Source organism: Aythya fuligula, chromosome 1 (genome assembly GCF_009819795.1).
Source record: "Aythya fuligula isolate bAytFul2 chromosome 1, bAytFul2.pri, whole genome shotgun sequence".
Taxonomy (NCBI): Eukaryota; Metazoa; Chordata; class Aves; order Anseriformes; family Anatidae; genus Aythya; species Aythya fuligula.
Genome location: NC_045559.1, coordinates 44,609,471 through 44,623,792, shown reverse-complemented (window position 1 = coordinate 44,623,792; position 14,322 = coordinate 44,609,471). Strand labels below are relative to the sequence as shown.

The 14,322-nt window shown below is 51.3% G+C and overlaps 1 protein-coding gene across 2 annotated transcripts; it reads left to right on the top strand.

Annotated features, from left to right (window-relative positions):
* Positions 1-5,535: 5,535 nt before the first annotated feature.
* Positions 5,536-14,200, top strand: ARHGDIB (Rho GDP dissociation inhibitor beta). 2 transcript variants are annotated; one of them, XM_032205109.1, is made up of 6 exons: positions 5,536-5,644; positions 9,140-9,328; positions 9,908-9,991; positions 10,859-10,935; positions 12,399-12,462; positions 13,375-14,200. In XM_032205109.1, the coding sequence occupies exons 2-6, from the start codon at positions 9,151-9,153 to the stop codon at positions 13,572-13,574; spliced, it is 603 nt and encodes a 200-aa protein (XP_032061000.1). In that variant the 5' UTR covers positions 5,536-5,644; positions 9,140-9,150; the 3' UTR covers positions 13,575-14,200. The 2 variants fall into 2 exon arrangements, with proteins under 2 accessions (XP_032061000.1, XP_032061004.1); XM_032205113.1 differs by lacking the exon at positions 5,536-5,644 and adding an exon at positions 8,372-8,425.
* The last annotated feature ends 122 nt before the right edge of the window (positions 14,201-14,322 follow it).

Here is a 14,322-nt window from a genome sequence, read left to right as displayed (position 1 = left end):
ATGCATATAAATGAAGGGGGAGAGGGGGAAAGGGGAAGACTTTCCCCGGTGACCAGCTCGGAATGGCAACAATGGGGTTCCATAAGAGCATCCTCCCTTGAGGGTCTCACCAGTGCAGCAGGTGATGATGACAAAGGTGATGAGGATGACAATTGCTTGCCATGCTTTCCCTTGGCATTATATAATTTTCATCAGGACCCACTTATTGATTATTTCTGGTTATAACTCTATTAGCTCTGGGAGGATAACGCTAATTACATGCAAATGTTGCACACTCATTGGTTGTTAAGCTTCTGTGTGTATATATTATTGGATGATAGCTACTGAGAATTTAAATAGCTTACCACATTTAGTTTTCTATTTTATATACTGAAGTCTACAAAACAAGAGGTGAAGAAATAGAGGGAGGAGGGCCAGTTCTCACACCAATGCTTTCAGTAAGAACCTGCCACAAAGGCACTGTGGGGGTTGGCAGGGGCAGGGCCATGGGAGCCTTAATACAGGAACAGCACAAGTGCAATAAAGGAAGAATGTTGGCACAGAGAGGCAGATAACCACCGCCTCCCCAGCTCCAGGGGAGGCTGCACAGCTGCAAGCAGCGTGCCCTGAGCACTGCTGTGGCTGAGGCACTGAGGCACATGGAGAGCCAGCAGGGTCCTGGGCACAGGCTCACACCAAGCCGTGAATTCCAGCACGAAGTTGAGCTCTCTGTTGAAGTGAGCATTTAGCATGGGCAAGGCAGGGTGCAGCTGGCAAGGAGATTTTCTAAGGCCAGCAGAGAAAAGAGGATGCCACGGCTCTCCTGATTTAGTCCCAGCTTCAGCTCTGGCTGCGTCGGAGGGAAGGAAGCTGCGGAGCATGTGGGAGAGCTTGGATAAATACCTCCCTAACACCCTGCCTGACGATCAGCTTAGGGCTGAGATTTGATTACACTTGTTGAGATCTGACCTTACATAACCACCCATTTTCTGAGAGGCCCTGAAATAATCCAGCCCCCTTTCAAATCCCACGCTGGAGGGTGACTCCTCCAGGATGGCAGTCCCATGAGAGGCAGGCTCCTGCCCAGCAGCCACTGAGAGGACAGGGGGGCAGGAGCTGCTTTCCTCCACACTTAGCCCTGGAGTGCAGGGCATGCAGAGGAGAGACACCTGTTCCCTGGAGGCAGGGACCTTCTTCCCTACACCCAGCCCTGTCCTTCCTCTCTCCCTGTTCGCTTCCACTTTTGCTCTCTCCTTAACTGGGCTGCTGTGTCCATCCTCAGCATTTCTCAAGATGGCCTCTGGAGGAAACAGGCTCTGTCTGCCTGCACCCTGTCACCCCCAGCCTCTTTCCCTCTCCCTGCCTTGCCATTCTCTTCGCTCCCCCAGGGGAGGCAAGGCATGTAGGAGAGACATGTGAAGTCTTTGCACACCTTGAGGCTGGAGACAAGGGTTATGGGATTAGCACGTTAACTGGCCTGAAAGAAGCTTAGACAAGCATTAAATCTCCAATCTTCTCTCCATCTTTCTAGGAAATCTCTTCTGGAGGAGCTGGAGAGATGGAGCACCCAGTCACGCATTCTGGGTTCAGCTCCCTGCCTGGCTGAGCGCCCACGAGCCTTGTGGCCAGGTGGTTTGAGGGGATTGCTGGGGCTCCGGGGGTGGGAAGCTCAGCTGAACCCTTCCCAGGGGCTCTGTGCCTAGCCCCATCCCCTCTTCCCTGCCCACCCCAGCAGCTGCACACACCCTCGCAGTGCTTTAGGAGGGGCAGATGGCACTGAGAAGGGAGAAGACAGGCACCACGTGTGCTGGGCACAGCAGGATCAACCTCAGGATGCCACCTTTTAAAGCAAATCCTGGGTTGCCTTGAGCCTGTGTTTTCTTCACACAGAACGAATCCATGTTTCACCAGCTGCGTTCCCCGAATTATCCTGCTTAACCAGAGTTAAAGAAGGCAGTGCTGGGTTTACCATGGAGCTGGGTGGCACCTCCTGATGCAGTGAATACTGTCTCATACGGCAGGGAAAGGCCCCGTGTCTAAATGTCCTGACCTGCTGCCTTCCTGTGCTCATCCTGTGACTCCCTCAGGCCTGGATCACCCTGTGATCTCTGTAGGAGACCTCCAAATGCAGCGAGGGACACTACCCTGCCTGGGGACGCCTGTGGCCAAAAGAGATGCTACCCCTACAGCAGCTGGTGACATCAGTTTGCTGCACCATGAGGTTGTCTTCCCAGTGTAGTGGCTGTAGTCTTCCTGGAAACCATGAAAAGCTTGAGGGGGAGGCAAGGCTAATGACAGTGACAGGACTCGGCAGTGTTATTCATTAGCGAGCAGTGTGAGCCAGCAACACCCTGTGCTGAGTTCAGTGCAAGTGCAAATGAGTAGCTCCAGACCAAGCTACTTTACAAGAGCAGTGGGAAAAATATTACATTATCGAGCCTCTTAAAACTACAAAAAAGGATTCCCCACCCAGACTGAAATCTACCTTTAGTCCTCATGCTGGTGCTTTCCAGCCTGGGAAATTTCAGCACCCACTTTGAACGTTTTACAGTTAAATAGTAGATCAAAGTACAGGATTATAAGAGGTGATGTTTTCCTGAGTTAGTCACTTCTAAAGGCTATAAAATAGTTCCCTTTCCTCAAATGCAGCCATCTCTTCTGGAGATAACATTTAGCAGCACACCACAGCAATGTAGTACCAGGCAAAAAAATTCCAACATGGAAATGGTGGACAGCTTGCGGAAACAATCCAAACACAAATAAAAAAAAAAAATACCATGCCTTTTTTTTTTAATCTTAAAATTGTTAAGAAAGTTCAGGATCTGTTGGTCCAATAAGGTGCTACAGAAGGCATTAGACAGCTGGGAGTAAAGGTTGTAGTTGAAGGATATGCATTTAAAAATTTGAATAAGGTTTTGAATATTGACTTGTAATAGATGCTATTGGTTGGTTACATGTATTAATGTGGTCAACTAATTGTACTACTGACTGTGGTCAGTGTAAAGAAAGAAAATAGGACTGAATGATATTTAATACTTATTTTATTTAATATTTGATTAAATATTTTAAATATTATTTTCCAACTAAACCTACATTTGAAACATGGCAATTTCTTTTGCAACGAAGCGGGTACAGTCTAGCTGTTGTCCTTGCCTCCTTCTGTCATAGAAGTAAGAATTGGCTGGGGTTGGACAAAATCTGCCAAGAGATGATCTTTGTTGCATGGCATCAGTTTGTCAGAGATGAAATACTTGGTGGTAGGGATTTGCTTTCAGTGATGTTCTGCTGCAACACAGTTCAAAACCTGCCTTTCTTCCAGCAGATCAGTGACGTGGTTCCCCAGCGGGATGCTGGATGTGCCAACCTGAAGGATGACGCCTGGTTTCTAAGCTCCCATCTGCTCTCCATGGTACATATCCAATGTCTGTGGTTTCTTCTCACCCCTCTTACCAACAAGAAGTTGAAGCACAGAGCAATGACATGATTTGTCCATAATTACTTACTGGCTCATTTCTAATCTAGTAGTAAAACCCATCTTGCCTGTGTGCTAGGCATTCATGCCAGTATAGGCTAAGCATACATACCTGTGGTGGCACACAGATGTACATACCTACACCTCTATGCTCATGTTTGGGGATATACTGGTCTTGACGTATGCTCACGTACATTTAGAAATAGTGTGTATATACCTACACAAAGACACAGGCAGTCTAGTATTTATCTCAATAAATAAATACATAAAATAATAAAGCCATTCAATCCAACCATTCCACAGCAAAAACGATGACAATAACTCTAGAGTTCCAATTGCACTGGTTTCTCTGTACACAGCCTCTAAACCCAAGGACCCAAGGAAACCTCAGGCCAAGCCGTGGGCGAACAGTAACCTCAACCCACACACTTTTCTGGCCAGGGCGTTCTGGTCCCCAGTGCAAACTGGAAATTCTGCTGAAATTGGAGATAGTCAGGACACTTCTAGAACCAATCCAAAAAGTTGGATTTATAAGACATGGAGGCAACAAAATAAGACCATCTTCTCAAAGCTCCCCATAGTTAACACACCCAGCTCTTCACAGCTTGCCCAGGCCTGTTCACACAGTCCAAGCCACCAGAATTTGGTATGGCCACTGCAAGAACTTGCTCTGTCCTTTCCCCATCCCCATGCCCACACAGCCCCTTCCCTTGTGCCAGCACAAGTGAACAAAGATGGAAGACTCTTCTTTATATACTTTCACTTTTGTATTTGTATGTATAAACTCACTGGTATATACTTACATATTTGCTTACCTATTTTTGGCAGGTATGTTTAAAACAGCTCAGTGCTGTGTTCAGCTCTCTTGTGCTGGCCCACAAGAAGGGTGAATGTAGGAGTGAGAAAGAGCAGCAGAGCATAAAATAATTTCTCTTGGTCTTGGAGCTAATTCATGGAGGCTAAAAGTGTTTCTAAGGCTACAGCTCTGGCTAAATGGAAATCTATTGCCAGCCAGAGATATGCTCTGTTTGTCCCTTGAAATGCATGAGGGTAGAATTCCAAGTGCCATCCATAGCTTGAATCAAAACCATGTAGGCTGAGAAAATCATCTCCCCCTTCTGAGATCAGTCTCAGATCTGACAGAGATTCCTCTTACTTAGTTGTCTGCAGCCTTTCAAAATCTGTGTATGATAAATATTTTCTAATAGACTCGTGGATCCTGGGCAGTGAATTGAATCCCCTTGACAATAGATTTGTTTTGCTTGGTTTGCTTCTGCAAATGCATTAAAAGGAGTCCATCAGTCATTTCAGATCCAGGTTTGTTGGTTGCAGACCAATGATCCAATTTGTTCTTCAATTCTGCGCTGAGGATTATGTGTGTGCAGGAGCTGTGACTGAAGAACTAAGTGGGCAATTTGTGAGTGGAAGAGGAAGATTAAAATCTGCTGATATTTCAGAGAGGAAGTGTTGTAAAATCTTTGTGATCATTTAAGCATTCCTAGGAAATGTGAGCTTATTCCTGAGGTAGCTGATCTTTGAAATTGCTTGTCTGAAAATGGCTGAGAGTTGGGAACATGCGGCTGGATGGGAACAATTTGCTGATTAAATGCAGCAGGTAGCATGTGCTAACTGGGAAAAAATGAGGTTCGTGTGTAACGACCCCCATTTACAAGCTTCCCACGTATGCACGGATGTACACGACCTGATTCTCCACTTACCATCAGTATAAATCGGTGTAACAGCAGTATAACAGCAGTATAACAGCGGTATAAATGGGGGTCAGCTTTTCAAATCCACCTTAATTACAGCATCCCGAGCAAGGAGGAAAATCAGTGCAACTAAAACCGGGGCTGAAAAACAAAGGGCCACCCCCAGGTGCAGCAGCGGGCACAAAGAGCCCGGGGCCGCTCAGGGGACAAAGCGGCGCAGGAGGCGCGCAGCGCAGACAAAGCGGGGCAGGGCGCTGCGCCCCCGTGCGCGGAGCTCCGCGGCATGCGGAGCCTGGCCGCGTCTCGGGGCTTCCTCTTCGAGTGGGTTGGTGGTGGCTTTTTTTTTTTTTTTTTTTTTTTTTTTTGAGCGTGTGAGTGTTATTTTTTTTTTTTTCCACCAACTTCCTTCCTGCTCCAACTGCCAAAGCTGAACGCGGAGCGCTGCGAGCAGAGGAGGACCCCGGAGGCAGGCGCCGCGCAGGCAGTGAGTGCGGACCCGGGCGGGGGGGGACCGACCGCGGGTCGGGGGGGCCGGGGAGGGGGCGAGATGCTGCGCCCCGCAACTTTGCGCCTTTGTTCTGGCTTGCGGCTCCACCGCCCAGGGAGACGGGCAGGGAGGTCAGGGCCCTGCCCGCATCCTCGGGGGAAGTTGGGCTGGGAGGGATGGAGATGGGCGGAGGGGCAGAGGAAGGGGGGGCGGCCCCTGTGCCCCCCAGGGTGGCGGGAGGGCACTGGCACAGGCAAGGGGATGGCGGCGGAGGGGGAACCCCTGCCTGGCACCCGAGGGTGCCGGGGCTGGCAGGCGCTGGGCTCCCCCTCTGCCCTCGCACCCCTGGGGGTGGGATGGGGGGTGCTGGGCGGGCAGGCGCGGAGCTCCCCCGTGGTGGAAAATTGCTGCCCCCCTGCCAAAGCCGCTAACCGGAGATAAGTTCTGGGTCGGGGGGAGGTTTGGGGGGTGAATTTGATGCGCAGAGGGAGCGTGGATAATATGTTGCCCCTGTGATACCCCTCCTCGTGCCCTGTGACAGCGGGGCGGGGGGGCTGAGGAGGTGCCCACCACCCACCCTGTCTGCAGTCCCCCGTCCCCAAATGCTGCAGGAGAGAGGGCAGCCCCCACCCCGGCACAGGCAGTGCCAGCTGTGAGAGCACAATCCCTCCGTGTCCTCCTGCAGCCATCTCTGGGGGGTCCTTAACACAGTCCTCCTGCTGCCTGGGAGCTCCTGGGCCTCAGAAGCACAGGCAATGCACAGCTGCGGGTTGGGGCTGTGGGGAAGCAAGAAAAATAGGGCAGAGCGGGGCACAAATCAGCCAGATCTCTCCTTGCGTAAAGCATTTATGGAGTTAATGCTTTTTGCTTTTAATATGTCTCATGGCCTGAGGCACAGGGGGTCTCTGTGCCAGGAGAGCCCATGGTCTGGTTAGTGGTACAGGAGCCCGGCACGCTGACAGGTGGGCGCTGACACACTTACCCACGGAGACTCAGTGTGCCTGAGTCCTGTAGCATCTCCCTGCTTGCAGAGTCCCCAGAGCTGGGGAGAGCAGCTTCAGTGCACAGGGCTGTGCCCAGCTCCAGCTCTCCCCACTACCTGCAGCTCTTCCCAGCCTCAGGGAGCTGTTGCCTGCAAGACAAGGGCAGGGGCAGTGGGAATGTGAGCTTTCCTCACAATCATCTCCCTGCCTGGGAGCATTGTAGGAAGGCAGGGTCAGGCCCACAGCTTGGGGAGAAGCACCCGAGTGGGGTCTGATCGGTGCCATCTTGCAAAGGCGCTCTTGAGCTGGGGGTTGTTCCTGCCAGGCAGCATGGCTGGTGCCGTTCTGCATGGCTCTTGCCACTGGCACAGCAGGCTGCCTCTGGACCCCTCTGGGCGGTTTTCAGAGCCTAAAAGCATCCCCGCTTCAAGTGAGCTGCCCCCTGGGCTGGGAGGGAAAGTCTGCGGCATGTGAGATGTAAAGGGAAGGTCTGAGGGATGGGCAGCAGTCAGCTGGTCCGGCCCTGACTCTGCCCCCTCTGTGCATGTGGCTGGTGGGATCTGTCTCTCCTTCTGGGTCTCTCCCCCTCCTGTGATTAAACCACAGCCTTGATATGTGGAGGACAGGGGCAGGCAGACAGCTCTGTTCTGTGGTTCTGGCGGGGAGCTGCTGGTTTCCTTCCTCATTAGGACAAACTCAGGTGCCTTTCCCATGGTATGCAGGTCCTCTGCACTCCCGGAGCCAGGAATGGGCATGAACTCAGCCCAGGGCATTTGGCTGCTGGGACACGCTTCTCTTCCTGTCCAGTTGAGCTGGGATTTCCTTTTATTTCCCAGCTGCCCCCCTGCACTAGTTCCTGACTCACAGCAATGCACTGTTGCAAAGCAGTCTTGCATCAGAACCGTTATCCATTAGCATGCCTGGCTGAGTACGCTCCTTCTTGTGCTGCTCGGTCCTTCTCTGTCCCTCTGTGTATGTATGTATATCCCCCTTGCCGATATATGCCTCCTTGAATGTTTTTCTCTGGTCTCACCTGTGCTGGGATTACACTGGGAAGTCTGCATATTACTCATTGCTGCCTGGTTCCACTTGCTGATTCACTGTGAACTGTTGCATATTTATTTATTTATTTCCGTTCTGTTTCAATGAATGAGAAAACTATACTGGTAGCTCCCTTCTGGGAAATTCTGGGAACATTATGGCCACAGCTGTACAGAGGTATAAAGGGCTTGATGGGGGAATTGCAAGGAACGGGGCAAAAAGTGAATAGCAGAGATATAAGTGAATAAAAAGTGAAAAGAGATAAAAAGTGAATGGCAGAGATAGCCTCAGAGAAGGAGTTAATGTAAGGATAAGCTGAAGTGAACTGAATGGTCTGTGTAGCTCAACCAAATCACCTCGCTGTCAAACAGCAAGGAACGGCTTGTCCCTTTTATACAACACCCACTGGCGCCGGAGGGCATGGCTTTGTCTTTTTGCCTTTCTCTGGAGGACGGGAAGGAGGTTAGGACCATGCGGTTGGCTCTGCCAGGCAGGCAGCTGACAGAGAGGACCTGGCGCAGTGCTGCTCACCTCTCCCTCCTTTTTGCTTGCCTTTGTCTTCTCTTTCCCCATCTTGTGCCCTCTGCCAGGCTGCCCATCACCCTTTCCCTACTCCAGCTCCTGTTTGGGATGCTACCCAAGCTGTTTCACTGCCAGCACTCAGCATCACACAACCTGGCTGTGCTGAGTGCGTGGCTGCGAGCCCCAGCCTTCCTGCCTCTCTTTTCCGAGAAGTCCTGCGGATGAAGCGCAGGTATGTGGGGCAGCTCTGCAGCTGGGCTCGATGCAGTCACCCTCGTGCTTCCTTCCTTAGCAGGAAGGAGACCTGAGGGGTGTGAGGTGAGCTGTTCCCAGGAGCAAACAACAGGGATGCCAGCAGATAGCCCGAAGTGTGTGTGTTTCTTTGAGGGCTTTAGCGAACTTGCTAGTGGAAGGGAGCAGATGTCGGGTACTTGATCTTTTCATGAAACGCTGCCTCACTGCTGGCTTAGAACAAGAGGGCGAATGAAACGCACATCCTTGGTTACATTCATGTCTCTGTGCCCTGCTGTGTGGCTGTAGCTCTTTGTGTGAGATCTCTGGCAGGCGCTGAAGCCTCGTGCGGTGGCTTGTAATTGCAGGCTTGCCGGCCAGCGATCATGCTGCAGAGCAGCTGTAAATCATGCCGGTTTCAGCCTCCGCTCCCGTGCCTCCTCCCCGCGAGGGAAGGCTGGTGTAGGTCTGCGTGTGCGCGGTGCCTGCAGGGAGAGGAGTGGGGGCAGGAGGGGGTTGTGTTCGAGCCTCGATATCAGCACAGCAGTGTCGGGATTGCAGCAGATCGCTGTCGCCATTTGCCTTTGACGATCCCGCTGAGTTCAGCGCCAGGCAGGTGCCTGCCTGACTGCCTGGGGACTGACCCACAACGTGCTCCCAGGGACGCTGTTCCCCTGCAGAGCAATCCCATTGACTGCTCCTCTCTGCTACGCAGACCAAGTGATCATGACTGAGAAGACCCAAGAGCCTCATGTGGAGGACGATGACGATGAGCTGGATGGGAAACTGAACTACAAACCTCCTCCCCAGAAAACACTGCAGGAGCTGCAAGAGTTGGACAAAGATGATGAGAGCCTTGCTAAATACAAGAAGTCCCTGCTGGGAGATGGACCTGTGGTGGCAGGTAGGCTGAGCATCTTGTAGGAATGGGAGATGTAGGGAGATGCACAGCAACAGTGTGCCTAGGGGATGGGGCAAGGTGGCCTCAGAGAAGAGGGAGCTTGTCTGACCAGACACTGCTTCTGATGGAGGACTGGCTATGGGAAGGTGGGGAGATGCATAAAGAGGAGGCAGAGAAAATGCTCTGATCATTACCTGCAAGGTAGCAATGAGTGCTAGCATCAGGAAGGGGCTTGTGGTGAGGGTGTGTGGGCCTTGGAGGACTCCTGATGGGTTTGAAATGTGAGGGGACCAGCCTGTGCTAAAACAGGACCTTGCTACTCAAAGTGATTTTAAGAGGGGAGTCACCTGTAGGGAAAAGACCTCCTGTGTATTGGAATGGTGGCTGGAGGGATCTGTGTTGAGCATCTGGGGTAGATGCATGGTCCTGTTGTGCTAAGAGAAGTCTGGTGTTGCTGGTACTGGGTGCTGGGTGCTTTGTGTAGTCTCTGAGTGGGAAGTCAGTGGCATTTCTTCTTCACTTTTCCCCCCAAACACTTAATTTCACAACCTGAGAGCCTCCCCCCGCCTTTCCTCCCTGCAGATCCAACAGCTCCCAATGTGGTGGTCACCCGGCTCACCCTGGTGTGTGACTCTGCCCCAGGACCGATCACCATGGACCTTACAGGTAGGCATGGGCTCTCACTGGGCACACAGGGGAGCAAGCAAAGGCCCCGGCATGCTTCAAATTGAAAGGGAATTTGTCCTTGGAATACTACAGTGGGTTTTAGAGGAATCCTGAGGGTATTGTAGCCTCGCTTTTTATTTTAAGGTGCATTTGTATGAAAAAGGAGATGCAACAGGAAAGTGTTGAGGGTCTTTCTCTTCGTTTGGATTGCCCTAGTAGCTCCTGGGGTTCTGCTGCCTCCTCTTGCTTCCTATCAGCTAAGCTCGTGAGCACCAGGGACACGCATGCATTTGGGCAGCGGGCTGTTGTGAAACTTCAGAACCAAGAAATGCTGCAGTTCCGGCCCCGGGGCACGCAGGGAGAGGACCAGGCTTCACCTTATATGGGCTTTTCTGCACAAGGGGAAGCTGGGCCCGCAGCAGCCGAGAGGCTTCCTGCTCAGCTGAAACCGCGCAGCGCCCGCCTGGCCTCGCGGGCCGGGCAGAGGCTGTGAAACATGCTCAGCTCACCCAAAACTGGGGCTGGGCATGGCTGGAGCACGATACCCTCTTGCAGGTAGCTCACAACAGGCCTGCATGTAAATACATTTGCGTGTGTGTGCCCAGACCCGTGTCTCCAAGGGTTGTTAGGGCATTTTCAGTGCAGAAGTGGACACCGACGCATATATGTACACGTGCTCAGGTGCAGGCAGTTTTGCATGTGTGTGCTCACTGTGCAGTTCCTTATACCCACTGGGCACTCGTTTTGCAGGTGTGCAGTCTTTTGGAGTGATCCTCACCTCCGACACCAGTCCCAGCCCCATCCCCCTGTGGGTGGTCTCTTCTCCCTGTGACACCTCTAGCTAATGGCTTGATCCTCTCCTTGCAGGTGACCTTGAAGCGCTCAAGAAAGAGACCTTTGTATTAAAGGAAGGAGTTGAATACAGAGTTAAGATCCACTTCAAAGTGAGTTTTTTTCCTTCTGGTTGCTTCTCCTCAGTTGCTGAAGCCAGTCACCTGCAGTCTATCAGATATCTAGAACTGGTCAAGCTGGGCCTTGGTAAAGGTCCCCTAGTTTTAGGTGTCGTGCTGCCCAATGAGGAACTGGGTCTTTCCAGAGCATTATGTCTGCTTGCCCACCCCTTGGAAGAAGTTGCCTTCTGTCCACCCATTATGGTGAACAACAGGTTGCTTGGAAGTGAAAAAGGTAGTTTTTGGCTGAGTTTGGCTTGAGTTTTAGTCTTTAAGTCACAGAGAGTGGGAATGGAAAGGGAGAAGAAGACATAGTGGCCTTCCATAAGGTACTGGTTTGGGGTTCAGTCAGTATTGCTGAACTTGAATGCACAGAAAAGATTTAGCATTTGGCTGAAGATATCTGAATTTTTCTGTGTCACAATATGCCCAAGTAGGCTAATTTCTCCCCTCCTCCCATTAACCACTGTGTCAGCCATTTCTTCTGTTCCCAGCTGAAAATGAAACTTGATCACTTTGCAGTGTGGCATCTGTCACTGAAGTGATCACCTCCACAGATGTTCGCTGCAGGCAAAGCTGGGTTTGGCAGAGAGTACAAAAGGAAGGAGAATATCTCTCCTGAACCAGATCAGGGAAACTGTTAATGTATGGGTTCTGCAGGAAAGATTTCCCTCCCTCTCTGAGGCTCACTTGCTGTCTCAGAGATGGCTTTGTCCCCAGAGACGCCTTCATTTCTCTTTTGTGCTGTGAAATATTTCCGTCTGTAGCTGAGCCCTGTTGATAGGAGATGCTTGGAGACAGACGAGCTACTCTAACCCTCTCCCTCAGTCCCAATGCTTGTAAGAACTGGCACCATGTGGATTCTCCCCAGGATGTAAAAGGATCTGCCCATCTTGTTACCAGATTGAACAGTGCTGCAGGAAGGCGGTGATGGTGGATAAGGACAGCAAAGGGATACATACAAGCTGTCCCTGGGAGATTTGAAGAAAGATTATTAACAAAATGGTGCTCTCCATCTCTTGAGGAGCCAGCTCCCCATTGAGTTTAGAGGGCATCTGGGAGAGCTCAGTGAATCTTGCCCACCTGTTTGTGCCGAAGGGATGACTCCAGTCACCCATCCCTGGTTTTCCATATGGAAGCTATTAACTGGGACCTCCCTGCTTCACTTTGCTTTGTCCTCATCAGCCTATTCTGAGAACCTGACTTACATGCTCCAGTCAGCTTCAAAGTCAGGGGAAGGGTGGGGAAAGGCAAGAGATGCCCTCAAACACACCGAGGATTTGTAGGTCTCTGGGTGCATGTGGAGAAGTGATGTTAGGGCTTCCCACAATGTGTCCTGTGCTGAGCCCTTGAGAGCAGTGGTGTAGAGATCCAAGATGGACATCTAAGGAGCAAATAACAGCAGACAGAGGACGAAAACCCTCCTGGTGACTCTTAATTCTGGTCACTTTTTTCAGGTAAACAGGGACATTGTGTCGGGACTGAAATATGTGCAGCATACCTACCGGACAGGAGTGAAAGGTGAGTAAGAGACCATCATGCCCTGTACACCCATGCTCCTACTCTTGCTCAAAGAAGTGTCCCTGCAGATTTGGGCCAGGACAGAGCCTCTCTTGCCACGCAGGAGATGAGACTTCTTGGCAAAGTGCATTACCCTGCACTTTGTGTCACCCAGGCCAACTGTTTCCTGTGCCTGTGTGAACTTGTTGCAAGCCAGCTCTGGTGTCTGTTTGCTGCACCACCATCTGCAGCAGAAACGTCCCCAGAGACACTGCTTAGACGGTGTTTGCCACAGATTTCCTCTGTATTGTGCTTTTCACCTCCCCCATCAGCATTTGAAGAGTGGCTCAGCCCTTGTGGAGTTTGTCAGCCATGAAAGTCCTTCCAGATGTACTTGGTAAAATTTAGAGCTGCTCTGAAACCCTTCCCAATGTCCATGCAGAACTGTGCTTGCCCATGACCTCTTGTGATTTTACAGTGGTGCCACATCTGGGCTTTGCAGAGGAAAGCCACATTTTGCGCACACATCCCACATTTGCATTTTCTGCAAGCAACCACCACTAAGGCTGAAGTCCATTAAGCACACAAGTAGCATCTTCTCACCAGAAAAGAGAAGTAGCAGGGGATCAAGAAAGACCTCTAGCCATGTGTTCTGGTGGTCACTCCCCTCCTGCAGCATGCACGTTTGTGAGGGTGCAGACTGAAGTGCCTGTCTATCTGCCCATCCATCCATTTATCCTTCCAGCAGTCCTGGTGTTTCACTTGCCTGCTTTCTCGCTGCCTCCACTGAGTGTTCCCCTTGTTGACTACCATCCCTTTCTCTCCATCTGCTTCCTTTCTGTCTTATGCTCTTGGCTTATGCTCTTGCCTTCTTGTCTGCATTATCATTTCCCCACCTGAGGAGCTCATTCCTTGTGGATTGTTTTCTCCTAGTGGACAAAGCCACGTTCATGGTTGGCAGCTATGGGCCACGGCCAGAGGAATATGAGTTCTTGACGCCTATTGAAGAGGCTCCTAAGGGAATGCTGGCTCGAGGTACCTATCACAACAAGTCCTTCTTCACGGATGATGACAAGCATGACCATCTCACCTGGGAGTGGAACCTGTCCATCAAGAAGGAATGGACAGAATGAGTTCACCCAGTTTGCCTTCCCCCTTCCCGTCCCCTTGCCTCCTGCACCAGTCTCCAGGTGGGCCATGCCCACCACGCTGCTCCCTCCTGCCACTGTGGCTGGTCACAGCCCTTGCAGCCCTTCCTGAGGGTGCCAGGGCTCTGTGCCAGCCTTGGTCAATGCACAGGCATGGCAGGTGGCCTTGGCTGCTTCTTCTGATACACTGAAAATAACCCACCCGTTCTCACCACTGCCCCATCACGACACATAATGGTTTAAATTGGGAAGCATCTCCCTCCCTTTCTCCCAGTACTTCCTCCTGCCGCCTCCTTTTCTCCTTCTATACCAACTCCGGTCCCGGAAAGTGCCTTTTCTAGGAAGCAAGATCACCTCGCCAGCTCCTTGAGTCTCCTGGCAGGGCGGACTGGTCCCTGGAAAATCCCTCTCTGAGTTACACTTGCCATGTGCTCTGACTCATTGTAAATGGCTACTTACCTCCCGTGGTGGTCTCCTGGTTTGTATCTGGTGCCCTACCCTGTTGAAATTCATACTCGTGCAGACAAAATCAGTCAGGGGGATGCAGCTAGATGCTGTAACAAGACTTCAGTGTCTCAAGAATAAAAATGGTTTCTTTCTTCTTCTCTGCATGAGTGTTTCATTCTTTTCTAGAGTGTGGGTACTGTTGCATCAGAGTTTTGCAGTGAGGTATGTGTGGGGACTGTGTTATAGGAAGGCTTAAGAGTGTGTTTCATAAGGGAAAAAGCCCTTC